The following is a 26436-nucleotide window of genomic DNA, read 5'->3' on the forward strand; positions in this document are numbered from 1 at the left end:
ACGACCGGATAGATGTATTCAATCAATCAAGTTTGGTCGAGTGGACGAACAAATAGTGTTGTGTAAATAATGGGCTTTGAGCGAACGAAAGCATCGCGCCTTCCACTTTCCGGCGCGTCGGCAAACGCGTCACCCTCTTGCCAAAGCGTCAGGCAGCACCTGCATATTCGAAACCAACGACTCGATTGTACATCGCTATCGCCGTCGCAACTGCAAACATGCCCGGAGTGGTGCCTATGCGAAGGCCGCGCGACGATGCCGACGACGACAGTGATATCGATGCCTCGTCGCCCTCTTCGGACAAACGCCCACGCTTGAACGGCCATGCTTCACAGGTATCCTCCAACACTATCCCATCTCGTACCGTCGCTGATGCTCCGTCGCAGCCTCCTCTACTGCCATCGAGCTACGAGAATGATCAGACCGATGCAGAACCCCTCACACATTCACCCGGCTCCATCGTCAGGGTTGCCATGAAGGACTTTGTCACATACACCTCGGCCGAATTTCTTCCTGGACCCAGCTTGAACATGATCATTGGCCCCAACGGCACTGGAAAAAGTACTTTGGTCTGCGCCATCTGTCTAGGTCTGGGTGCCAAACCAGACGTTCTTGGTCGAGCCAAGGATCCCTCGGAATTCGTCAAACATGGCCAGAAAGAGGCCGAGATTGAGATTGAACTCGAGCGCGACCCTGCTCGACATCGCACCAACCCCGTCATCAAGCGCATTATCAAACGAGACGCCGGCAACAAGACCTTTTTCATGATCGATGGCAGAAATAGCACCCAGAAGGCTGTTGCCGAACTCTGTCGATCCTTCTCCATTCAAGTCGACAATCTGTGTCAATTCCTGCCTCAAGACCGCGTTGTTGAATTTGCTGCACTGGATCCCATTGAGCTTCTTGTCCAGACTCAAAGAGCTGCCGCCCCCGATTACATGAGCGAATGGCATGATCAACTCAAAACCATGCGTAGCGATCAGCGCAAGCATCAGGCCGACCAGATTGAACGCACCGAGAACCTGAAGAACCTCGAAGGCCGACAGAATATGCAGCGTGGTGATGTCGAGCGTCTGCGTGAGCGTGCTGAACAGCAAGAAAAGCTTGCAGCTCTGGAGCGTCTGCGACCTTTTCCTGTATACAACGTCGCAAGGGACAACTACCTCGCGTCCAAGGAACGCACCAAAGAAGCCAACAACGAGCTTGCCGCCCTTCAACGCGAGTGTGAGCCCGCGCTGGCTGCTGTCAATGCAAAGGACGAATACGTCAAAGCTGTTGATGCCGTTGTCAAGCGCCGCCAACGCCTCGTCACGCGTGCGCAAGAAGACATCAGACAGAAAATCAAGAAGCAAAACACGGCTTCAGAGCAGCACAAGGCTTGTGATATCGAGCTCGAGACCGAGAAGAAGGGTGCCAAGGCACACAAGCAAGAACGCCTTCGCATTGACGCCCAGATTAAGAGCTTAGAACGTCAACTCGAGAATGAGCCGCCTACGATCGATATTGCCGCGCTCAACGAGAAGACCAGAGAGCTTTCGCGCCAGCAACGAGAGAAAGACGATGCTGCAGGCGAAGAGAACGCTAAACAAGACGACAGAGTTGCTCAAGGCAGATCACTTCAGCAACGTATCACCGCAGCGGAAGCAAGTCTGAACCAGCTGCGGTCCAAGGCTGGACAACAAGTCAACAAACTCAACAGCGCCTCTCCCGATACTGCCAAGGCCTGGGACTGGATTCAAAAAAACAGACAGGTATTCACCGGCGAAGTCTTTGGTCCAGCAATTCTCGAATGCTCTGTCAAGGACACGAGGTATGCCAATCTGATCGAGTCAGTACTAGGCCAGGCAGACATGGTCTGTATCACAGTGACCCACAAAGAAGATTTCAATCTACTTCAGCGCGAGCTCTTGGGCACACAGAGGCTGTCTGATATTAATTTGAGGGTGATGGACGCGCCTCTTAGCCAATGGAGAAAGCCCTATTCGGAAGGCGACCTACGTCAGCTTGGCCTCAATACCTACGTCCTGGACCTTCTCGACGGACCTGACGAAGTTCTCAGCATGCTTTGTGACAACAGAAATATTCACATGTATGGTGTTGCGTTCCAAGAGTTGAGCTCGCAACAATTCGATGGAATGATGTCAAGCAATATCACAAGCTGGGCAACACCTACAGAGACGTACCAAGTATCAAGGAGAAGAGAATACGGTGACGCCGGTATATCAACTCGCACGGCGCGTATCAAGACGGCCCGCTTCTTCACTTCCCAGCCTGTGGATACGCATGCAGAGCAAGAGTACAAGAATACAATCGCTGGACTCAAGGACGAATTGCAGGAGACTCAACGTCAAGCTGAAGCTCACAGGGCTACGAGTGCACGCTATGGGCAAGAACACAGACAACTCGCCACACAGAAGAAAGAACTCGAAGCCGAGAAGAAGCAAGCTCAAGACGCGCGATCCGAGTGGCAGAAGTTGCCCGTCAAGATTGCAGGCCATGTCACTAAACGCGATGCTCTGGACGAGCGTCACGCAAGTTACCGAGCCCGAGTTCAACAGATTAAGGACAAGCAAGACAAGCTTGCTTTGGATCGAGCTCAGGATGCTTTAACGCTCGTCTCGTCGGTGCAGAGTTTGCAGAAGCTAGAGACGGACCACCTTCAGGCGACTCTTGCGCTGATCGAAGGCGAGTCGGACTTCCAGATACTCAAGGCGCACAGCGAGGAAGTGCGACAGAACCTCGCTCAGAGAGAACAAGATGTCCGGGTATTGATCACCGAGAGGGACAATTTGAAGAAAATCGCAACAGCTGGACTCAGAGCATGCAACGAATTGCTCCAAGACCTTTCAGAAAGAGAATCAGAAATTTACTCTGAATTCAACGCGATGAACCTGGATGAATACGAGGCTGAAATCGACAGTACCAAGGCGCGACTTGAAATGGTGCACGGAGGTAACCCTCAGATCCTTCTCGAATACGAAAAGCGAGCAGGCGATATTGAGAAGGCTAAGCGGAAACTGGAAAACATCGAGCGCGAGCTCGCCGAGTTGCAACAGAACATCGACGAGATTCGCCAGAAATGGGAGCCCGAGCTAGACCAACTCATTGGTCAGATCAGCGATGCTTTCAGTGAGAACTTTGCGAAGATCAATTGCGCCGGTCAAGTCGAAGTTTACAAAGAGGAAGATGATTTCAACAAATGGGCAATCCAGATTCAAGTGAAGTTCAGGTAAGCAACAGCAGGGTTCTTCTTCGCAAGAGTATCACGCTGACAACACTACAGAGAAAACGAACAGCTGTCTGTGCTCGACTCCCATCGTCAATCTGGTGGTGAACGCGCTGTTTCGACCATCTTCTACCTCATGGCCCTGCAAAGTCTAGCCCGAGCACCATTCCGTGTCGTCGACGAAATCAACCAAGGAATGGACCCTCGCAACGAACGAATGGTACACTCACGCATGGTTGATATTGCTTGTGCAACACACACTTCGCAATACTTCCTTATCACGCCAAAGTTGCTGCCGAACTTGACATACCATCCAAACATGAAGGTCCACTGTATTGCAAGTGGAGAATTTATGCCGGCAGATCAAGGCAAGCTCGACTTCGGCGCTCTGGCTCAAAAGGCGTTAGCCGTGTATGGTGGACTTTAGGAGGGAGACATGGCCACTGTAGACCTACCAGAAGTTCGATGTTGTTCTGTACGCGTTGAAGGTGTTTTTCTGGCTGAACACCGTGAAGCAAAGGGGGCTCTGTCTGGTACTGAAAGCTTTCCGCTGCTGAATTCTGGAAGGTGTCTATATATTTACGAGTTCGCAATGAATGACGGTGATTGCTGTTTCCTTCCTCGACTCGTTTCATACAAATCTCATTCTGTGAGTTCCCAGTGAAGCAAACATTGCCCTGTGCTTTCTCATCTCGAACGGCTTGTTTCCCCATCCCTTGGACATTGTCACTGCTTGGACTTCTAGCAAAAACCACAGGAGGCCGTCCTCTTGTGAAAGTCATGATCGACAAAGTTCCAAGCATAGAGAAAAGAACGATCAACCTAAGCTTTTGCTTCGCATGCGCGAAATTCTGTAGAATGTGCAGCCGTGAAAATGCAAAGTCTGTTTCGTCAGCAGGAAGCATCTACCGAGGATCGTGACATTGTCCGCTCTCTATAGAGACAGTCTTTTTCTTTTGAAAGCTCTCATGCTCTTGCATAGTATCTAACCCTCTGTAGACAGAGAGTTGTGAGCAGGGAATTAAGCCGTAGAGTTCATGATTTGCCATCGCTTACTCTAATACTAGTTTACGAAGCGATTCGCTGCGAAAAAGCATGGTATCGTTTAGTTTGGAGGCGTAGTCTAAGGAGAGCTAACGACGTCACGACTCTCAGTGGGAGCTTCTTGGTTTCCCGAAAGTTTTATGCATCGTTATAGCTACTTGACTTTTACATGTTTTTGCAACATGAGTAGATAGAGTTGTAGGCAACTAAGACTCGTTATAGAGGTTTAAAAGTAGGGAGAAAGTAGTTTGATTTTGTCCATTACTATAAGCTTTATATCTAGTAAAGTACCTTAATAATCTAAAACTAGAGAGCTTTTTATTTCGTATTATTTATAATAACTTTTAATGTAAAAATAGTATTATTAAGCTTAAAAAGTAATTTAAAGTTAGTATCTATTTACTTAAGACCTTTTAAAGATAGATATAATTTAATATAAATATAGCTAGTCATATATAACTACTACTCTAGTTTCATAGATATAGCTTAGTACTTTTTTACTTTTAATATAGTTATAATTATTATACTAGTTCTATATATGTACTTAATACGTTATTACTATATAATGTGTCCTTAAAACCTCTTTAATGACCTTTGGTAAAATTAAATTATCATATGCTTAACGTTATAAGGTAGGCTAGGGATACTAAGGTAAGCGTCTTAGATTTAATATCGTTACTATCGTAATGCCTAGGCACATGGGAGAGGACGCGCACCACTTATTTAGAGCAAGCTCTGTCCCTGCATAACACTACCGGATTGCTCATTTACAACTTTCACATCAGCATGACCTTAGACAAAGCCTTTAAAGCGGCCCTCATCGTCGTCGACCTGCAAGAAGACTTCTGCCCACCAGTGAGTTCCGTCCCCACCATCCAAGCGCGCTCAGACCCGCGCGCGGCGTTACCCAGGCACACAAAAAACTTCTCTGCGCCAAACTCATCCTTTGATCTTCTCTCGATGAAACCATGTCTTTGTCTTTGGAAATTTCTGACTTTGTGTGCAGAATGGCAGTTTGGCGGTGACTGACGGCCGCTCTATTGCGCCTGTCATCAACAAGCTTCTACAATTGCCATGGGCCCTTCGCGTAGCAACAAAGGACATGCACCCCAAGGACCACATCTCCTTCGCATCCAACCATCCTCCGCCGAACAACAAACCCTTCGAATCCTCCATTACCATCTCGAATCCTCATAACCCTGACGAGACACAATCCACGCGACTCTGGCCCGTCCACTGCATCGCTGGCTCGCCGGGCAGTGAACTCATCCCTGAACTCGATGTCGGTCACATCGACCACGTCGTCGAGAAAGGACAAGACAAGAGATTGGAGATGTACTCGGCCTTCTGCACACCTTTTCTCAACCCCAAGATCGTCGAGACTGGGTTGGCAGATACGCTCAGGGAAAGGGATATCACGCATGTGTTTTGTGTGGGATTGGCTGCAGACTTTTGCGTCAAGGCCACTGCTGTTGATGCTGCGAAAGAAGGCTTTGAAACCTTTGTCATCCGAGAGGGTACAAAAGGTGTTGAGCAAGGTGATGAGGCTGACAAAAAGCTCGTTGAAGAGCTAAAAGAGCACAATGTCACAATGGTGGCTGTGGATGGACCTGAAGTCGCAAAGGTCAGAGACCTGAAGTAGACTTGTCAGGTCCGATCTCAAAACAGGTATGTGGTTGCTCCTTCCCCTCCAGCCGCCCCCTAACATGATGTTTTACACAAAACGAAAATCAAAATCCCTGAGGGTTGTTATGATTATTACTCTGGCGACCTGACGATTACACCCTTTTACCCTGACCTTCAACCAACCACTCGACTTTCCACAAAAGCTTGGGCAATGAGGCAGAATCTGACTTACTCACAGTTGATCATTGCTTCAAAGTTGCATGCCAAACATTCAGTTCGTCACAATCGAGGAACTGTGAGTCAGACATCATGGTAGGTCAACAACACTACATAGCCAGACATGGAGGAACGAGCAAGGAAACATGGCATACACAGAACAAATCGCTTTCTTACAATGATGATAAAAAAGTATAGAGTCAAGCACTGAGTTTTTCTCACTTTGGTACTCTATAAGGGGCCGAGGCTGGGTGACATTGATGCTACGTACGATATCTGAAATGAAACGATTTTCAATCTCTGTTGGACTAATAGTTGTGTTCGAATTCAATAAACTAATCGAGTGATCTGTAGATGTTGTTTACCAAAAGGCTGAAGATCTCTGGAAGACGGGGTATGCCGAGCCTTCACCAGTGGGTGCCTCAAGGTTTCTTGAGTGTCTTCAAGACCCTCCTTCTTCTACCAAGACGTTTTGGTCGTGATCATGGATGGATAAGTCTAAGACCACAATGGGCACGACGACAGTGAATAACCTAGTAACTGGCGCAGGAGAAGTTTCGCATGAACCGAGAGGTCGAGACAACCATGATGCTCCACATGGCAGTGCGACCAGCCAGATCGATATCTCCTTGGACCAAGCGCTCAACGAGCCGTTTTGGCTCAAACTTCAGGAGTAAGGTCAATGAGAAAGACCGTGTATTTCAAGGTGTATATGGATGGTGCATGGCTCACGTTCTGGGCGAACGTTCCTTCCCACATTACCTCTGGCCTCGTGGTCTGGTCCCTCCTCTGGGATCTTCTGAGACGGGTCCTGTTCAGCAGCGACGTCAACTTCGAGATCGTCGATGGTTTCTGCCTCGGCGGCGACCTCAGCTCCAAGACCTTCGTCCATGTGCGCCTCAGTGTCTTCAACAGGTTCGACAGACTGTGGCTCGGGATCCTCAACTTCGTCGTCGGACAAGCCAGGGTTTGTGACTTTGGAGGCGTCCCATTGGGGGATGAATTCTCTACCGAGCAGGAAACCCGTGTCGAAATGCTGCATCGTGTAGGGGTGGGCTTGGATAGCGCGATCGAAGTTGTCGCGATACTCTGCACCCCAGACAGGATCTCTGAACGCCTTTGTCATATTAGAGTTGAAAACATTGACTCTGCGACGAAGCTTGAACAGTGTAGGCTCGACTGAGTCCATGCATTCCTTGTTCTCGGCGATCTCGGCCTTGATTGAGCCAGGAGCGGCAAGTTTGGTAAGGTGTACGAGAACGCTCTGGACCTTGTCAGTCGGAGTTACGCCATGGGATCCAAAAAAAATGAACTCACCTTGTACTCTTGTAGCTCCTTGAGCTTAACGAAGTTGTAGACAATCTCTTGCATGACGGAGTGAGTGCACGTTATGATCTGCCCGCCCTCAGCGCGAAGTGCGGCCATGTCCTCCCATGCTTGAATATAGTTCTCTTGAAAGAATCCATGAGTCTTTACGAGATTTTCCGCCTCTTCCAACTGTGTTCCACGCTGGTCCAAGTCCTGTTGTTCTTGAATGGCCAATTCTCTGCAGCGTGCGATGAGGCTCATTCTCTTAGTCTCGAGTGCCTTAGCGTTGTCCTGGTCCTGATTAGCTTCTATGGCCTTTCCAGCTCTAGCAGCAGCAAGATCAGTGCTGGTGTTGGCAGATCCAGAAACTGGGCTAGCATTGGACGAAGTCTGGTTGATGGGTGTCGGGATATTCGTAGCTCTCTTGACTGCAGCCTTCTTGGCCGAGCCCTTGGTGGTTGGACTTCCAGTATCGGTCACACTTGTGAGCGGGACCTGACCAGATCTTCTTCTCTTGTGTAAAGACTCTGAAGTGGATTTGGCATTGGCGCCAGGAGGTGTGAGTAACTCACCAGACTTTCTCTTGGATTTGGCGGGAGGTCCGGTAGGCGTGGTGACGAGCGAGCGGCCAGCCGAGAACTTGTCGATGGGTGATTTCATGGGCTGAGATCCGGGAGGGGAGCTCTTCAGCTGGGAAGGGAGTCTCGCTCTGGTTTGCAATTTATCCTTCTTGGTTGAGCTGTGTCCGGGATCCAAGGCCTGGCGTGCGCTACCGGTCTCGGGCTGGATCTTGTTCTTCACGGGCTTGCCGGAGCTGGGCTCGGGAATAGCAGTGGGGGGACTCCTGGCAACGAGACTCTGGCGAGAAGATGCAGGGGTAGCCTTCGGAGCATTGCGCTGGGTAGTAGTGGTAGAAATCTTGCCAGCGAGGTCCTGGCGAGGAGATGCAGGGGCAGCCTTTGCATCACTGCTCTGGGTAGCAGCGTAAACGGTCTTGGGAAGAGTGGGGGTTTATCCAGAAGATCCAGTGGCAGTCTTCGGAGTTTTGGTCTGAGTAGCAGGGTCGGGGATCTTGCTCGCGGCCTTGGAGTCAGCGGCGAGTGCTGATTTAGTCAGGTCTTGGTCTCGGTCTTTGGGAGCCCTGTAGAAACGTGTGAGCGAGTGTCTTCACCTCCGGTTGATTGTAGTTACATGTTGACAAGATCTGGATGTGGAGATGCTCGGTAAGAAGTGGGCGAGATCTGGACGAGAGGCTGGAAATCCGTCAACAAGATCTGCCAGGTGATTACTGTTTTGAATGAGATCTGCCAGGCAATCACAGATCCGCCACGCGTTTACTGTTTGGACGTGTGGAAGGAAGAAAGGAAAGTGGAAGGTTGGAGAAAGTGCGAGCTTTGAGAAACACGGCGGTTGATAGTAGACTGTGTTGTTTCACTAGTGATTGTTATTGAGCATTCACTTACTATTCATGCGCAAACAACTTCTATTCTTCCATCATTCTATTGTCTCATCCGTATCGAACGAAAACGCACGTCGCATTTGCAAATGACACGTTGGTATGCCGTTAGACTCTACTCGCTTTTATATCGGTCTCCCTAAGCGTTTGAAGAAACAAAATCTATGTGCATGCACGACACATTTTGGGGATGAATGGTCTGACTTTGGTGTTCAACCAGACGAGCTTTGCAAGTGAATTGGTGACTGTTTGTTTGTATCCTCAGAAGGGTGTACTATGTACAACATTTTCGTAGTAGCGGTCGACGATGTCTCTATCAGTGCCTTTGATTACGATTCCTTCGTATAGCCTCTAATCAATAAGACTAGTGTCAATGTGTGTAGTGACTTGAACAGGATGGTTTTGCTGCTCGAAAACTAGAAATGCTATCCCTAGATACATCAAAAACGCAAACACATATACACGCGCACACATACTAGTCATATGCTATACTATCTGTAGCTAATAATATGTAGTCACCTGATACATATTTCTTCTAGGGCGATTATCCTATCATCGCTCTACCTAAATTGGCATATATTAACATAGCTCCTTATGTAGGGTCTCATAATGGCAAGGTGTAAACGGATTCCCTGGAACGTGGCCTGTATCTTTCGATATCACAGTGAGAAGACAAGTTCATAATCCGGGAGATCGATTTACAGTTTTACAAGTTTTTTTCTTTGTGATTTGGTTGATGTATATTTAAAAGCAAAAGATCAAAAGTGTCGAAGAATGCCAGCCCGAATATCAAAATCTCCTTCTCAAATCTGTGATCTGCCATTGTCTTCCCAATATCCTATCTATCTCAATTGTCCAGCTCCAGATCCTCGCCGGTGAGCTTTGTGAGGATTTCGTCGTAGGCCACATGGAGATGCCCATCCAGATCCTCGGCTTCCTCATCAGTAACACCCCACTTGTGCTTGAGTTGGGCATACAGATGAGGAATGCCATGCCAGCGGGGAAGCACTGCCAGACTGCAGAAGGTAGGTACTTGAGCCTTGATGACTTTAATGCTTGCGACTTGGGTAGCGACTTTTTTCTTTGGATCCTGGAAAAGGCAACTGTGCTTCTCGTAAAGCAAAGAGAGGTCCTGGAACCAGACATCTGACAGGCGGTCCAGGAAGGTGATGATATCAGAGTAGTCGGTAGGATTTGGTCGCCAGTCTTTGATGTAGTCGGTCGCCAGATCAGTGACCTCCCAGAGCTCGACGAAGTATGAGATCTTGCAGCGTGGGCTCTCAACGAGGTGTGGCAGGGGATGAACAATGTTGAAAGTCACGAAAACTTCGTTCTCTAGACTTCTACCAGAACCCACTGGGATCGTAAGCCTTGCTTGTGGGCGGAGTCCTGCGACTTCTTCCAACTTTTGTATGAGTTTGTAGGCGTGATGAGATCCAGACTTGGCCTCCACGCTCAGCCACTGCTCACCCAGGTGTGTGGTGCAGTAAAATCTTATTTTCTTGTGCTCCCAGTCGTAGTGGACGAATTCAAAAAGCACATGACGAAGGCCGGCAATGGACTTTTCTGTGAAGGTACCCGAGGTCCCAACTTCGATCTTCTCGTCATCGAGGATTTCAGATGCTGGACGGATTTGCTTCTCGAGATTTTGCTTCTCGATCGCTTCCACCTTGAGGACGAGATCATGGAGAAGTTTCAGGTTCTCGACGTCCTGGATTGAGGCTCTCTTGACAAGACCGTTTCTGATCTCGAGCATATAACGAATATCAGGATGCTCTTCATATTCTCCATCAGGTCCGAGTGTATGCATCTCGTTAGAATCTGGGAATTCTTGACCGGGATCTCCCTCGACAGTCAAGGAGTACCAAGCAGGAGACTTCGCCTTGTTGTTTGCCGCAGCAAAGTTACACGGGATCTGGCGTGCGTAGGGCAAGCTTTGAGGCTTCTCTCGCTGGTCCCCGTGGAGCATGTGGTATAGCGAGACAGTCTTCGAGTCTGAGCTTTCGTTAATCTCCTGCATCTTGGATTTCATCTTCTCGTGACACAAATCTGGGATTTGATGCTGATACTCGATCTGAGCCCATGCTAGCTCTGTGGATTCGAGATTGGCCATTTTGATCGTAAGGGTTCGACAAAGGATTTGGATGTTTTTGAGTGTTTTTTTGTAGTTGAAATCATGTCGAGATCCGCTAGAGGAGTGTGATGAAGAGGAGAGCGTTTAAAAACAGCAAAAGAGTCATTAAATAGTCGTACAAGACGCTGGAGACGGTCTTGTTCTAGGTTTAAGAGTACTCAGTGCGGCCATGAATAATTTATCAGGTGCTGTGCGCTGAAGCTGCTTGTGGAGCGTGATAAATTACCCGTGGCCATGGGGAGTATACCTGACACCGCAAGAAATCCTCTGCCTACCTCTTGTTCTTCCTGTCGTAGTCAACAACGTGTCTTCTCTGGTGCTGTCTTGCCATCTTCCATCTGACGTAAAGCATCACAGCATCCTTGACGACGACGAATAGACATCCTCCTACAACACTTCGACCCCATTTGTTTTGTAGCAATCCTGTTGCTCTACCTCTGCCTATACCCCACTTTGACACAGGAAGTGTTGTCCATGACTGTGGTAGAATGTACGTGAGTAAGTCTCCGGATACTGAGGCGATTGTAGGGAAGATGATGGCGGACATGACTGTTTGAGCAAGAGAATTCGTGCTGAAGGATAGCAAGCGTTCTTCTCTATCCTGTGGCGGCGGAGGGGCAGGGTTTTGCTGTGGTCGAGGTTGTTGCGGTAATTGTTGGCCCTGATGTAGAGGAGCATTGTCAGGCAAAGGTGGTGCGTTGAATGGATGGGCTTGACCGCCATCTTGAACCTCCAACAACAGATCATCGTCGTCGGCACCTGCCCAGTCTTCCCAGATATTGGCATCTACTCTGATTTCAAAGTTATTGTCTCCCTCGGCGGCCTCCATCTCCGCGTCAACAGCGACTTGAGCATTGTCATCCTGCTGGCCACTTCTTGGCTGAATTTCCTTGAGCCACTTCTTCTCACGCTCAGCCCAGACGCGTTGGTGGTAGGTATTGTAGGCTGATCTGATGTAGGGAAGGACTGCAAAGGTCATGCTTGCTGATGGAGGCCAGGAGATCATGTCGAGGGTATCGGAGGTGTCGCCCTGAGTCGCGAAGAAGACGATGGGAAGTACGGGGAGGATGGAGTCGGCGAGGGTGGTGCGGGAGAGGATGAGGAGAGGAGTGATGAGCGGGAGACCGATGCGGAGGCGCCAGTGCTGCATGAAGTTGCGCAGTTGATCCATGGGCCGGGAAGCCGTCCAGATGTTGTCAATCAGAGGTTGGAGAATGCGTCTTGAGTCTTGCGGGCCGAAGACGGAGGTGATGGTGTAGAGACCGTGGACTGCACAGGCGTGGACGACGGCACTGAAGGCTACAGTCAAGGCGGCTGGGGCTACGGCTTTGGCAGCGACTCTTTCGAGTGCTCTGACGACTTCGACGATGGGGTCGCGCGGGCGGACGAGCTGAATGCTAGACTTGCATTGCGGACACAGGATGGCGGGAGGGCCGAGAGTGCGTTTGCGGGTTGTAGGAGACTCCATGTCGGCGATCCAGTCGAGGAGACATGCTTCGTGTGCTACCAGGGCACAAGGGCAAGGGTCTCTCCAGACCGATGTGTCGGGACCATCTTCACTCTCATCTGAGAAACAGATCCAGCATTTTTTGAGGTCGTTATCGTCGGGTATCTGTGGCGTTGATCGTGCTTCGGGTGACGGATGGTCGACGAGTACGCTGGATTCTTGGAGAGTGGACGTGTCTTGGGCTGTGGCTCCTTGATCGTTCTGCTCGTGGTTCTGGCGCTGCGACGGACGGCGTGACATGGACTCCATCCTTGCGACTGAGAGTGGTTCGTGTGTAAAGTGACTGAGTATGCGGCAGCCTGAGATGGAAAGAAAGATGCCGGTTGATGCGCGTCATGCCCCGCGTGCACCAGCCCCGCATTGGGAAGGCGCCATGGCCATTCACTTCTGACAACCTCCATCGCTCTTGCATCTTGCACTCACATACTCAAGTCTGTCAATTGCCCCTCATTCACTACAACATAGAGCCATGTCGCTATATCAAGGCATCATGGCTTCCTCAACGAGACATGTGTCCAGAAAAGGCCGATAGCTGGTCATGCTCACCTGCCTCCTCCAAAGGTCTCGTCGGTCTTCTCACTATAAAAAGGCACAATTGTCGAGTCATTCCAAAGAGAGCCCCGAATGTGTCGCTGTTTCATGGATACTGTCCTATTGCTCGAGACCACTCTGCACTCTAAAAGGTGTTTTCCTTTTGCAATTGAGGCTGGCGGCTACCAACGTGCTTGCTGCCAGCGCTATGATAGTCAATAGGTCCACCCAGACGGATTGCAGAATAGAAACTATCTGCGCCTGGATGGTAAGCGAGTGCTCAATAACAATCACTGGTGAACCATGACAGTTAACAGCTACTTGCCGAGTGTCTCAAATCTCTGTTTTCTCTGAAATCTCCATACGTGTCTTTCGAACAGGCATCGCGAACAGCACACCGTCGCAGTGCCAGAGATCAGCACTAAGATTGTAAGTGAGCCTACAATCACTGGAGAAATATCACACTTTACAGCCACTCGCCGTTCTCCTCACTCCAGCCGACTTGATAAAGCTTCGCTTCCTTCAGCCTTCCACTTTCTTCTTTTCTCCCTCTCTTCGTATCTTTCTTTCCTCCACGCAGCCATACAGCAACTACCTGGTGGATCTCATCCATTTCCGATAACCCCTTGGCCTGTCATCCAAGATTCCACCACTTCCTAGCCTTCAACTCAAGATCTCAGCTCAAACATCTTGCCGGCATGTATGTATGCCAACTTTGAGCATCCAATCCTCGCTCACAAGGTCTCACAGGGTTTTGCCACCAGCCCAAATCGCTAGGATCGCTGCTATGTTGCGCAGTATCAGACCTCAGCCTCCTACCAGCTCGAGCTCTCAGACTGGTCAATCCAATCCTCAGAACGATCCTTTGGAAGTCAGCACTATGGCCAACACGAACGATGCTCCCGCTGGACATCAGCCCCCTCACGTCGCCAGATCCGCGGCTCCCAAGACCCCAGACAAACTCGCCGAAACACAGAAGAGACCATCTGATCAGATCTCGGCTTCCCCAACTCCCGGCGCCCAGTCTACACCAGAGTCCGCAACTAAGAAGAGAAAAATCGATCCTGTCGCTTCTGGCTCTGCCACCAATGCCGCATCCGCTGGCAACAAGATGCCAGTCAAGCCGTCTTCAGCCAAGAGTACTTCCGACGGCGAGATCTCAGCCGGCGGACCTTCCAACCCCGGCGGCGCCTCGGATCCTGGCAATGCCGCCTATCAGGCCACTCTCGCTCGCGCCAAAGCTGGCAAGAAGCCAGAGACTCGCTCTGACGATCCCAAGAGTTCCACTGGATCTGATGCTGATGAGGACGCCTTGAGAGCTAAGCTTCTTGAAAAGATTCGGGTGCTTGAAGCTCGCATTGAGGCGAGAGAGGCCAAATACGGAGGCGACCCTATTGAGATCGTGAAACGATACACTGTCAACTACGGCGAACTCGTGAAGCAGGCCACTGCAGCTGAAGCTTTCCACGAGAGCTTTGTCACATGTCAACATCCCGTTGTCCAGGAGGCCGTCTACAACCACACTGTCTTCTACGAGATGAAGGCTTACAACGTGAGTCACTGTTCACTATCACCTACATTGCCTAGTCTCTGCGTGGTAAGATCAAAATCAGCAATCTTTGGTTGAAAAGATTCTATGACAGATGCGTGCGCCTCAACGAAATCTTGGGCGAAGCTTACAAGACCATGCCCGATGGTGACCGGTTCAGGGACAACTACAGAGCTGCTGTCAAGGCGGTCCCTCCCAGGCTTACTTGGGACGACAACGGCCGCTTCCACGTCAGCGAACAACCTGTTTTCGTCTCTCAGATCAACCCCGAAGAGGTCACAGACCTCGACGCGTTGGATGACGGAGCCGAAGATCTGGCAGGCCAGCAAAGAGATCTGGAGGATGAGGTCGTTCTTGAGGAAGATTTCGTGAACGTAGAGCTCATCGATGAGAATCTGGGAAACAGAGATGATGCAGAGCAAGCTTCCAACGCAGACCAGGATGAATTTATTGACCTTGAGATCCGCGATGAGAGACCTCAGGGTACCCAGAAGAAGGCTCTCAAGGTCACAATCACTTTGGAATACTGAGAGCTAGGATTTAGCTATGGATAGCTATTTCATTCCCATTCTCTTCCATCAAAGGACAGATCGAATACTCTTGTAGAGTCTCTTGATCTTTACCGGTGATATCGATCGGAGATCCTGTCAAATATCTCGAGAGCCATCGGAATGTCCTTCCCGGGTACTCTTACTGCATGCACACCAGATCTCAAAACGAGCGTGTTGGAATACAGATGATTAGATATGTGATCTGGACGCTTGTTCACCTGAGCGACTTGTCTGATCTTCGTCTCTCATACTTAGCAATCCGCTCCTTCTGTCAATCGATCCCGCGAGCAACTAATCATATCTGCTCTTCTGTGATCGCCCTCCACCGTTGTCAACCTTCCAACGCCACGAATCAAGTCGATACCTCACAAGACTAGACTCTCGGTATCAAGAACGAGATCTCTTGACGTCCATCTTATCCTCAAATCCCAGAGATGGTCTTTTGTGCGGGTGAAGAGATGCTTCTTTCTGCAGTGAGGTTTCTTCTTCCTTGACTTCCTTGTCTGCTCCACCTGCATACCTCAATTTGATGAAGTCTTCCAAAGCCTGAACTCGTACGCCAAGTTCTTTCAGCTCCTTCTTGCTGTTTGAGGTGATCTCCTGGAAGATTCCAGGTCCATGTTCATCCGGACTCTTGTGACCGGATGCGAATTCCATGACCACATTCTGAACTGCTTCAACGATACGTTTGATTGGGACTAGTGGGAATACAGAGTCAATATATCTGTGGAGACTAGGCGCGTCCAAGATTTGAGCAGGATCCTGTGAAGTCTGGGTCGTCCGATTTGGTTGTGTCGAGGCTTCGAGATGGGTTGTACCGTGGACCTCTTGCGTGACTGACAAGACACCAGCAGATTCAGACGTGAGATTTTCGTTGCGAATGGCTAGAAGTCGAGATCTGCGGTTGAGAGTCCGCTTGAAAGGGTTTGTGGCGAGGTCTCTGACGGCAAGCTGTGTTGCTCGCAGAATCTCAGTGGTTCTGGACTGGTGTTCTTCTGATAGCGACTTGTACGCCTCTTCCAGATCCTCCACAACATCAGCGCACGTGAATTTGGTGCCATCCTGGACGATGACTAGAGATCCTGAGAGTGTCTCGATCGAATCCTCGTCGGTGAAGTTGTTCAGGGAATCCAGTAGGTCCTTGATTGCCATTATGCTTGGTGGGTTTCGAGAGAACGTGGTCAGATCCTCGATAGACTGGCCGATCACTGAGACAGCGAGACATGTCCTCGTGAATGCTGAATGTTGTTTCTCGATGAGTGACTTCAAAAGTCCTTCCAGAGTGACATTTGGCCCTTGGGATTCAATCTTGGCGTTGATCGAGTCGACAGATTCCTTGTGCTTGTCTTGTTCCTTCACGAGCTCTTTGATGTCTGCTTTGATACGAAGCAAGTTCATCGCGTTAGCTGCCGAACCGCCAACTTCTGGATCTGCCATGATTGCGAGTGAAGGCGGGATGGCGAGTGTGAGAAAAAGCGATCGAGGGCTGAGATCTGAATGTAGTATGTGACGCCGACGAGATCCGCCAGCTTATTTGGTGAGTTGGAGAAAGAGAAGAAAGAGTCGGAGTGAGAATGGAACGAAAGTAGAGACTGTCACATGCAAAAAGTCAAGAGTCGTTTCGAAGGAAAGTACTAACGTGTTATTCGCACCTTCCTTCCTGCAAAGTGATGCGTCGCGACTCGAGACGCAACAATGCATACACTCAACCCCCCGATTGGCATCGCCTGATTCCGTGATATTTGGTAATTGATAGTGGCAGTCCAGTGGAAAGGGCCGTCGTGACCAATGTTTGCTGCTGATAATCGCAAGGCGAATGACTGTCACCACAGACTCGCAGCCTGCGAAACCCTCCCACAGCCTCGCTTCTACCTTGCGTTTTCTATATGTCTTTCCGACAACCTTCATCGCCCATGGTTTGTACGGTTTATCAGACAACGATCAAGCATGCCGCAAATTACATGCTTGATATTGTGGATCCCGAACCCCCCACACAGTAGAGTCTACATCTGAAAGCACATTCAGCAGACCGCTCAAACTCGTGATAATGCCCAACTGACTGCCATCTTCAGGCGGCAACAACAGCCAATCCTAAGACACCTCCTGCAAGCATGACCGCCCCTCTAACATAGTTTAACACTTCGAACCGCTTGACCAATTCCTTCAGTCTCAACTCATCAACCTCTTCTCCTCTCCCCTTCGCTTCCAACGCTCCCATCTCTCTCAAAGCATTATTGCACACCGGCAACATGACCCCCGTGATGGGTCCAATAGCCATGCTCAACATTCCTGCCATCACCAACCCCGTCCTCTTCTGCAGCTCCAATCCTACAATCCTCACAATACCTCCATCACAATGATATGCCAGATATCCAAAATTCGTGGCTGCAAAGACAGCAGCTTGAGGGAAGAAATGGCTGCCACGAGAGAAAATGAAGCGAATAGCTGGGAGAGTCGAGGATGGTGCTGGTTTGGAGGAAGACTGGGAGCGAGCGGAGGAAGAGAGCAAAGGTGTGTAGAGGAACGAGATGCTGAGGATCGCTCCGGCTGTTGCGAGAGAGGTGGCAGGACCGAGGATTCTAACTACGGTCAATGTAGTCGTGGTATCCATGCTGATGACAATGTTTCGTTTCGAAACGTCTGGAAAAAACACGTCGATATAGCTGTGACGATTGTGGATGGTGGTATTTTGTGACGTGGAACGAATTGCAACCGCTTCGATGATCCCCAAGCAAGCAGTAGTTTGGTGCCGTTTGTTTGGGTTCTGGTCTTCTTCTGATATGTGAAATGCGCTGCTTTTTTGTTGACGAGTTGGTGGCAGGACAACCGAAGGTGGTTATAGCTGCACTTGGATTGAGGTCGAACCCACGTCATGCCAGGGTCACCATAATCGGCTCCGGATTTTGAACATCGGATTTTGATTCTAGTGTCTCCGCTTGCCGAAGACACGACCCTAAGACTCTTGGAATAGTTGAAGGACGATGTGGAGCTCTCAATCGTTACATCTGATCGGTAATACGTGGGAAGACAGCATCATCAGCAATCGTATGTAAAAATCTTACAAAACTAAGAGGGGTATGAGAATACGAAAGAAACAAGGAAAAAACACCAGACCGACCGTGGAGGGAGACCACGAAGAGTTCAGATAAATGGAGTATTCAGGTTTAGATGATCTCCAAATCATCGCTACTATCATCAAGAGGCACCGTGCCTTCGCCACCCAGGCTATCCCTCCCCGGCTCTCTGATGCCTTTCGCCAGCTGAAACCTAGCTTTCTTCGGACTCTTCTCCCCAGCACTAGCACTGGTGCCAGCTATTGAAGAAGCAATCGAGCTGGGTCGTGTATGCGTACTGATCTTCGTCTGTCCCTTTTCTGGACCGAGGTTGCGTGGACGAGACGATTCACCCAAGCCTCTTTTCGCATATCCTCCCCAGCCCATAGCTTCGGGACCTGCGGCTGTACTTTTTGTGCCACCTGGAAGAATAGAGAAAAGTTTCCGTCGGTTCTTGGCTGGGCTGAGGCGGACTTTGGAAGCGTCCTTGTTGACCAGACCAAGCTCGGCAGCGGAGGGTTTGTACAGAGGCGCATCTTCGTTGGAGTTATCCAGAGCTGTATTCTTGGCGGCATTGATGGCACCGGTCGTCTGTCTCAAGTACTCTGCTCCAATGCCATTGCCCAGCTGTCCCAGCTTCTCAGCAAGTAGACGATCCTTCTCTTTATCTTTCAGGCGGCGGCGCATGGCATCTGCCTTTCCCAAGTCATCTGCGTCAAGAAGGGAAGCAGCGGTACGTGAGCCAGGAACCATATAGTATCGCTCGTGGCTTTCAGCATCCCGTCTTGAGGGATCTTGTCTGCGCTCAAAAGAACCATTCGGCAAGACACGCGAGTTCTTCTTGAACTCACTGTTGGGACGATACATGGTGTTGACCTCCATACGTGCTGATCGCGTCTTGTTGATGGCCATCTCGAGGTGGAAATCGCAGTGTTTAGTCTTGCGTGTGTTGACCCAGGAGTGGCATTCTTGACCGTTCTTCTTCAACGACGTGCAGAAGCCAAGATCTCTGGCAGAGCCGATCTCCATGACAGAATCTTCGGAACTAGCAAGCTTGAGACTGAACTTGCCCGAGTGTTGATTCGTCTTGGGAGGCATGATTGTCGGATTCAGCATGGCAACAACTGTTCCAGGCGTCATCTTCCAGAAAGCTTCGAAGGCTGTATCGAAGAGAAACAAGTCGACTTCCCACTTCAGATCAGTCAATGTCATGACCATGAACTTCGTCGGACCAGCATTGTCATCCTCGACAGACGAAGTTTGCTTGTGTTTCGGGCGAGTGTCGTAAGGAGTGGACTTGGCAGCAATGATAGCCAAAACAACAAAGTCTGTCTCACAATCCGGGGGCTCGTATATCGGTGCTTTGATCTCTTTCAACAGGCGAGGTAGGGTGTAGATTTCTTTCCCGTCCAAAGCTCGAGCCAGAGTGGTGTGCGGCAGCAATCGCTTGGAGAGATGAAGCGATGAGAAGCTTTCGAAACAAGAGCTGTCTGTGGCAGGCTCGGTGGATGTGGGAGTGTCGTCGTGGGAGAAGCCTACAGTGGGACGGAAGGAGCGGCCTCTTACTTCTGTCGATGACGGTGGCTGGGCGACACGCTGGGACACGAAGGGGCTTTGTGAAGCTGAAGAAGTGGGGATTGAACGACTGAAGCTGCTGGTGCTGCTCTCGGAGGGTAATTGTCTGGTTGCTCTATCACTCTGTGTACGTGCTAGCTGCGGTCTTGGTTGCGTTGTTTCTCGAGAGGGTCGAGGCGTAGACTGTGCGGCAAGTCCAAAGCCTTGTGACCTGTTCCTCTCGATCCTTGCGTGTTTAGCTTGTTGTTCCTCCGCCGACAGACGGTTGGCAGCGATGCGGTCGCTGAAACTTTGCTTCGGTCGTTCAATTTCAGCAGGTAGTGTTGTTCTTTGCGTACTCTTGCTTGCCAGGGTCGAACCATTCCTAGCTCTTTTCAACGAGACGTCTGAGGCCTTGAGGCCCTTGTCGATGCCGAGACGCACGCGGGCTGGTGATATTGGTTCAGGCGCTGCGGGGGGTGGCATGTGGCTCTTGATGGGTGATACACTAACTTGGACGGCAGCATCTAAGGCAGCGGAGTGCGTCTTCTGTCTCTTCCGCGGCGAGTCTGAATTCTCCGAACTCGGTCGTGAATCGTCATTGTGTGTGTTCTGCGACGACTTTTGTTTTTGCAGCTTCTTCAATCTGAGCTTTGCTTGGATAGCTTGAAGTTGAAGTTGGAGGATTTCCTCATCGTCGTCACAGTCGTCGTTGTCGGACATGATGACGTCTTGGAGGGCCCGGCTGGACGAAAGCGGTTGTTTGCGAGGAGAAGGAGAGATGTCACGGTCGCGTTCTTGGCTCATGCGGTCTCTGTGTTCCTGCCAGCGTTTCTGACCTTTGGGAGAGCTGAGGAGAGCGTCGAGGGGGGATTGTGGTGGCCAGTTCATGTTGTTTTGCGAAGAGGCTGCGGTGTGGTCAGCACTGACGCAGTTCATTATGATCGAACGACGACAGGGTTTGTTTGGAGCTTGAATACCTTTGCCTTTGGGGGACTGGCGGACCTGCATTGTTAGGGAGTAGCTAAGGAAATACTAGCAGAGTGCAAGACGGTCGTCATGACATAGATAGACAACGGTCGGACAAAGATGCAAGGTCGACCATTAGTGTAACAGGGATCTTCTGTGGTACACGATGCGCCGGGATGTTGTCCTGGGGAAGCCTCTATTTTTCGGCTCCTTCGAAGCCACCGGAGGATCTTGTTCAACCTAATCTGGAGTCTTTCAGAATTGGGCTTTGCGCAATCCTCGGTGGAAAGCAATGAGATGATCAGATGGAATTTCGTACAGTAATGATGATATTCACAGCAATTTACGCATGCAGAGCCGGTGCATGAACTGCCATAGCAGGCCAATCAACACAGCCAGGGTCCACAGGGGTCTGCCAAGAGAACGTGACACGCGTCTGCACTTTGGTCTGCTTTGGGAAGTCTAATGTCAACAGTCGCGTCCTCTCATGTCCTTCACAGCATTTCTGCAAACATAGCACTATAAATGATGAAGAAGCCGAAGAAAGAGAAGCAACTATGAGAAGGAGAAAGGAAGAGGAAGAGCAGAAGGAAAAAAAACATGAGCAAGGGTGTTAAGCAGCTAGGTAGGCAAGGTCAATACGTCAGACATGATGAGGTCAAGTACCTAGTTTCTTTACTAAGGCACCGGCCAAGAAGTAGGATATAGATGGTCAGTTCGTATTCGTGGAACAAGTGGGATCTAGAGAACAGCTTCTCCACATGCACATGTGTATCATTAAAGATCTATAGAAATGCATAATTCCTGCGGGAGGGTGGAGAGTGTCCATTGAGAGTTGTGAAGAGAGGGGCTCTCTTTGTACTCATGTCTCATCTGCAAGGAACTGTGCATTTCGATGGCTATGGTGCCGATTGGGTGTGGTTTGGGAATAGCCAGGAGGTTACTTCGATCTTCTCTCGATATGCTAGTACTGCCAAGTTGCGGCTATAACAAGGCACAGTACTGTCAAAGATGGAATGATGTCCAAAGAGATGATTCGGCTGTAACATGGGGCACAAACATCTGCATACGGGATCCAGGAAGATCCACCAGAAGCACGAGCATAGATTTCAACATGCATCTCTCAAGCTCCAGACTTCTGCCATCCAGAGTATCAAGACTGGCATAATCCAGATATGGAATGCACGATGCCGTTGCAAGAAGGATCAAATCCACAAAAAGGCCTTCAGCAAGTATTTCAAATGCTCTATAGACGTCCCAGAACTGTCCCTGTCGGAAGCCAATATCCTCCTCATACCCATCAAGAACCCCCCACGATCTCAAACACTCAGATCTCAGTTGCCATTAGGTCTAGAAGTCTTCCCTCGAGCTTGTGAAGGCTCTTTCTGATCTCGAGATCCACCGTGCCCAACTTCTCATTGACAAGTCTACGCAGAGACTGAAGTTCATCGACAAGGGTTTCCAGCTCTCTGTTCATGTCTTGCCTGCTCTTTTCGGCAGCTTGATGGGTTTCGGCATCTTCTTGGTTTGTACGCTTGTTATTGTTGCGTGAAGATGGTGGAAGATTTGCGTCAGGAACTGCAAATGGGTTTGCAGCTTTTCGACTGGTAAGTCCTTCCAGTCTAAGCTTCTATCAGCAGTAGAGGGTTGAGAAGAGCAGAGCCAGGGATAACGAGGAATTCGGATATGGAATCACGGAATCTACTTAGATGGGAGGATGACCATTTTCGAGGGTCAGATTGCATGTCCCATGGGTCCATGAATGAGAAACACAGATGGATCAAACCAGGCAGAAGAAGATGCGCAAGATACAGAGAATGCTCAAGTCCGTAACAACCTCCAATATGAGAACAAAACCGCAACGAAACCCTTATCAGCCAGTGGCTGACCGCTGCGGAAGGAGTAGAAGGAGTCTGAAAGCTGGCGCAGTGAAAAAGAGCTCAATATGCTGTCGTCGAGTTGTTGGTACAGGTGAGAGATAGAACACGGTTAATCAGCTAGTAAGGAATCGATGCTGGTTGATCTCTTCGTAGACCCATCCAGCTGAGCTGGTTGCAGAGAACTTGGCATCCACCGTAGCAGTGAGGGCGACCTGTTTGGGAACCATCACCAGCGTCCAGGTATCCAGGTTGCCAGCCTCATCACGACTTGTCCACTTGCTATCGCTGCATTCGAAGGATCCACCTCCGTAGTCGTAGCTGTTATAGGAAAGACAGCCGCCCATGCGATGTCTGACCGGCGATGAGCGAATACAATTTCCATCGGAGTAATGATCATCCGAGCGGAGGAGATCCTGTTTGGAAGCCTGTAAGGCGACGTCTTCTGCTGTGACTGCGTGGAAACCAATACTCGAAGCAATGGCGGTAGCTTTGAGAAGTGCATCTTTGGCGGCCAACTCATGCACCTCAGTCTTCAGACGAGTGACGACTGAGTCAGTCAGTGACCAGATCGTCTTTACGCTGGCAACGCAAGAGGTTCTGGTGATGGCTTTTGAGACTTGTCCAAGGATCTGGAAATCACAGATGTTGATAACCAGAGATGCCGTGACCATATGGTTCTCTTGATAAGTTTTGGTTTGCGAGATTGGGACAGACTGAGTTTGAACATGCTGGGCTCCGACGCTCCAGAAGGTGATTGGCCCTTCAGGGGTAGCTTGGAACGACGAGTGCTGATTCTTGAGAGTTGGTGAGAGTTTCTGGAGTGTATCGATGAGAGCTTCGACGGCTTTGGAGAGGGCGGTACTGGCTTCGTTGCGGTAGAGGCCCTTGGATTTGAAAGCAATGTGGATTTCAACCATGTCAGCCATGCGACTGGCGATGGCTTCGCCTTGAACTTTGATCTCGAGAGGTATGATATCTGATTGAAGTTCCGAGCGAGGTTCGAAAATGGTGAACAAGGAGGAGTGCTGCATGTTGGCCAGCTTAAGTATCCTCGGCATCAAGAGGAAGACGGGATTGTGTTGCAGGGTGAACAATACAGTATGCGGGGTGCCCGTGTGTTGGATCGCTCTTAGCTCTCACACACAGACGTGCCAGATCTTCATAGGCGTTTGCGTCTTCTATGAATTAGAGACATTTGTTGTGCCAGATGAAACAATGCGTGTGGCTTTCAAAGTCAGGTCACTGGTGGGTGCTGTGTGACCAAGATGCTTACTTCTCGCCGCGATGTCTTTGATTTTCCGGATATCACCATAGCCAGCAGGCATCACTTGGTGCACCACGGATAAAGGTGATAACCTCTCTGGCTACGCTTATTCTCCTTATATAAAAGGCGAGTTCTTCTGTAATGCTCCTGGCGGTAGACAGGGTCCAAGCAGCGAGATCGAAGATATCTTGCTCCTTTCTCTCTATAGGGCCGCTCGCGCCTCGTCGTCTAGAGTTCTGGACTGGGAGCGCGAGGATTGGAGTGAATGAGCGGATGTTTGGTTGAGAAGGGCACTCATCCCTCTCCAAACAGTCGAAAGCATCGTTCGTGCCGGGGCATTGGAAGATGTGATGGATTGCGATTGTACAGTGTCGCTTGAAGAAAGCCATCGGCCATGAGGTGTTCCCCAGCCACATTCTTGGCGCCCGCCTCTCCTGCTGGGCCATTGGTAATCAACGCCGTCCTGCCTGCTAAACAACCATCTCCCACCATCATGTCTACCGACCACGGTCCGGCACAAACCGAAAGAACCCTGGATGCCACCCCTACCCCTTTTGTTGGCTGTGTCGAGTGTCGCACTCGCCGATTACACTGTGAGACGGACGCTGCACATCCTCGCCAGGCCTGCGGAAGTTGCGTGCGGAATGGATATATTTGCTCTCATTTGACAAGTACTGCCTCCGCTCCACAATCATCACGCTCTGCACCGCAAAATCGAGTGCAAAAGGCGAAAGATCGCGCTCCCAAGCGGATAGCTTGCGACTGGTGTCGCCGACAAAAAGTCCGTTGCTCTGGGGATTCGCCATGTAGTGCGTGCGCTGTACGTGATCAAGCATGCGTGTATCCTTCTGTCAGCAGACGACAAGCCAACCATGTCACTCCTGCTGCTCATGGTTGGCAATCTGTCCCTGGTCACGGCCCTTCAAATGCCTCACCGTCATTGAATATGCAGCCCGGCGACATCTACCAAGCTCCAGCTCCTGTGCCTCGTCTACGTATTTCTAGAAAAGTGCCAGACACCATCAAACGCGACTACTAGTAAGTCTCTCTGATCGCTTGATAACCGTGGCGATCCTTGTTAAGTCTTTTCCAGTCTAGATACGGACAAAGAACTCATTGCAGAGTACATAGAAGCCTTCTTCCGCTTTGTATATCCTGTCAGTTGCATGAGCTTCTTACATCAACCGACGTTTTTACGCCAATGGCACACTCATACCGTCAATGTATCGCTGCTGAAAGTCGTCTGTGCGTGTGCTCTTCGCGTCTTCCCTACAACTGAAGCAGACAACGATAGAGCAGCACATTGGATACATGAAGCCGAGCTAGACGCACTCCAAAACCTGGGAGATCTGACCATCCCTCGCCTGCAGGCCCTGACGCTGCTCGCTTTCTTCGAATTCACCTTCCACATACACTCAACAAAAGCTCTCATGTTACTAGGGTTAGCAGCCCGTCTAGCCTTAGCAAAGCGTCTCAACTACGAAGACCATACCTTGTTGGTAGTTGAGCAGGAGTCCAGAAGACGTCTCATGTGGACTATCTTTGTCCTCGATAAGTTCTGTTCCGGCGGTGTCGCTGAGCTGACTCTGGTTTCTGCCGAACGCATGGAGATTCGCCTTCCCACGATCGAACGTGCTTTTGGTTTTGGACGGCGCACTGACACAGAGGTTCTTCGCCCTCAACCCCAAGAGGGCGTGCCAAACAGTAACGCAAAGGGTATGGATGAGTTTGCCTATACCATTCGTCTGATAGACCTACTGCGCAATAAGATACACAAGTATGGTTTCAAGATACGAATCGGAGCACCACTGACACGAGGCAGATTCACCAAGCACGTTCTTTCCATGAATGAGAGTTTATATACATCAGCACAAAAGATTCTTGCTCTAGACTCGGCAATTGACGCGATCGACCGACAGATACCACAAGACCTCAGATGGAACAAGATGCACCTCCAGAAACGGATGTATGCTCCAGGTCTCTCTAGCTACATCATGCTGCACACTTGGCGTCTGCAATGCAAACTCGACCTACATCGTCTCACCATGTTGGGAAACAAAGAATGCATATCGGAAGTAGCGCTGCGAAATACGCCTTTGGCTTTCGCTCAGGAATTGAGATCGAAATGTCTGCTGCATGCCATCGAGTTGACGAACATGTGGGCAGAAGTGCTAGACCTGAACCTCGCGAAACCAGTGCATGATGCAGCCATATCTGGCTGTGCACATCAATGTGCAAAAATCTTGAGTCTCATGCCTGTGCAAGTCGGCTATACGGAAGAGAACAGAGCCACCGCTGTGTACGTCTGCCAGATGATGATCGAGCCACTGAAAGATATATTCCCAAAGGCCAAGATCTTGGTGAGTACCCAAGCAACACTGCACCGTTTCTCTGCTGACCAGTCGTAGTATGATGACGTCTGTCGTATGAGATCGAATATGAATACGGCTTCGATATCAGACCCCTCCAATGCGATACAACATATAGATGAGCACGAGATGGGAGTGACGATCCCGGCGAACGATGAGGACCATGTCAGAAGCTTGCTCAACCAATACAATGGATGAT

At 50.0% G+C, this 26436-nt stretch overlaps 11 protein-coding genes across 11 annotated transcripts; 4 read left to right on the forward strand and 7 right to left on the reverse strand.

Annotated features, from left to right (window-relative positions):
* Positions 1–218: 218 nt before the first annotated feature.
* On the forward strand, positions 219–3653 carry M436DRAFT_47896 (structural maintenance of chromosomes 5 smc5; the record flags this gene model as incomplete). Its single annotated transcript, XM_013571653.1, has 3 exons — positions 219–335; positions 387–3229; positions 3284–3653. 3 exons carry the CDS (start codon positions 219–221, stop codon positions 3651–3653), a joined length of 3330 nt encoding a protein of 1109 aa, XP_013427107.1.
* A 1403-nt stretch (positions 3654–5056) lies between these two features.
* Positions 5057–5912, forward strand: M436DRAFT_47876 (Isochorismatase hydrolase; the record flags this gene model as incomplete). The annotated part of the gene is made up of 2 exons (XM_013571647.1): positions 5057–5125; positions 5277–5912. The coding sequence occupies 2 exons, from the start codon at positions 5057–5059 to the stop codon at positions 5910–5912; spliced, it is 705 nt and encodes a 234-aa protein (XP_013427101.1).
* Positions 5913–6645: 733 nt separating this feature from the next.
* On the reverse strand, positions 6646–9163 carry M436DRAFT_82198 (uncharacterized protein; the record flags this gene model as incomplete). Its single annotated transcript, XM_013571809.1, has 4 exons — positions 6646–6777; positions 6858–7376; positions 7430–8392; positions 9152–9163. The coding sequence occupies 4 exons, from the start codon at positions 9161–9163 to the stop codon at positions 6646–6648; spliced, it is 1626 nt and encodes a 541-aa protein (XP_013427263.1).
* Positions 9164–9723: 560 nt separating this feature from the next.
* On the reverse strand, positions 9724–10989 carry M436DRAFT_82199 (uncharacterized protein; the record flags this gene model as incomplete). The annotated part of the gene is made up of 1 exon (XM_013571810.1): positions 9724–10989. The coding sequence occupies one exon, from the start codon at positions 10987–10989 to the stop codon at positions 9724–9726; it is 1266 nt and encodes a 421-aa protein (XP_013427264.1).
* A 292-nt stretch (positions 10990–11281) lies between these two features.
* M436DRAFT_47910 (uncharacterized protein) lies at positions 11282–12766 on the reverse strand (the record flags this gene model as incomplete). Its single annotated transcript, XM_013571657.1, has 1 exon — positions 11282–12766. The coding sequence occupies one exon, from the start codon at positions 12764–12766 to the stop codon at positions 11282–11284; it is 1485 nt and encodes a 494-aa protein (XP_013427111.1).
* Positions 12767–13835: 1069 nt separating this feature from the next.
* M436DRAFT_82201 (uncharacterized protein) lies at positions 13836–15127 on the forward strand (the record flags this gene model as incomplete). The annotated part of the gene is made up of 2 exons (XM_013571811.1): positions 13836–14600; positions 14636–15127. The coding sequence occupies 2 exons, from the start codon at positions 13836–13838 to the stop codon at positions 15125–15127; spliced, it is 1257 nt and encodes a 418-aa protein (XP_013427265.1).
* Positions 15128–15535: 408 nt separating this feature from the next.
* M436DRAFT_82202 (uncharacterized protein) lies at positions 15536–16585 on the reverse strand (the record flags this gene model as incomplete). The annotated part of the gene is made up of 1 exon (XM_013571812.1): positions 15536–16585. The coding sequence occupies one exon, from the start codon at positions 16583–16585 to the stop codon at positions 15536–15538; it is 1050 nt and encodes a 349-aa protein (XP_013427266.1).
* Positions 16586–17216: 631 nt separating this feature from the next.
* M436DRAFT_47218 (uncharacterized protein) lies at positions 17217–17759 on the reverse strand (the record flags this gene model as incomplete). The annotated part of the gene is made up of 1 exon (XM_013571549.1): positions 17217–17759. One exon carries the CDS (start codon positions 17757–17759, stop codon positions 17217–17219), a length of 543 nt encoding a protein of 180 aa, XP_013427003.1.
* A 553-nt stretch (positions 17760–18312) lies between these two features.
* On the reverse strand, positions 18313–20694 carry M436DRAFT_47097 (uncharacterized protein; the record flags this gene model as incomplete). The annotated part of the gene is made up of 4 exons (XM_013571518.1): positions 18313–18461; positions 18501–18985; positions 19049–19762; positions 19961–20694. The coding sequence occupies 4 exons, from the start codon at positions 20692–20694 to the stop codon at positions 18313–18315; spliced, it is 2082 nt and encodes a 693-aa protein (XP_013426972.1).
* A 2023-nt stretch (positions 20695–22717) lies between these two features.
* Positions 22718–23635, reverse strand: M436DRAFT_64101 (uncharacterized protein; the record flags this gene model as incomplete). Its single annotated transcript, XM_013571693.1, has 1 exon — positions 22718–23635. One exon carries the CDS (start codon positions 23633–23635, stop codon positions 22718–22720), a length of 918 nt encoding a protein of 305 aa, XP_013427147.1.
* A 726-nt stretch (positions 23636–24361) lies between these two features.
* On the forward strand, positions 24362–26435 carry M436DRAFT_47663 (uncharacterized protein; the record flags this gene model as incomplete). Its single annotated transcript, XM_013571624.1, has 4 exons — positions 24362–24906; positions 24962–25645; positions 25691–26228; positions 26277–26435. The coding sequence occupies 4 exons, from the start codon at positions 24362–24364 to the stop codon at positions 26433–26435; spliced, it is 1926 nt and encodes a 641-aa protein (XP_013427078.1).
* Between the last annotated feature and the right edge of the window lies 1 nt (position 26436).

This window comes from Aureobasidium namibiae (genome assembly GCF_000721765.1).
Source record: "Aureobasidium namibiae CBS 147.97 unplaced genomic scaffold scaffold_9, whole genome shotgun sequence".
Lineage (NCBI taxonomy): Eukaryota > Fungi > Ascomycota > Dothideomycetes > Dothideales > Saccotheciaceae > Aureobasidium > Aureobasidium namibiae.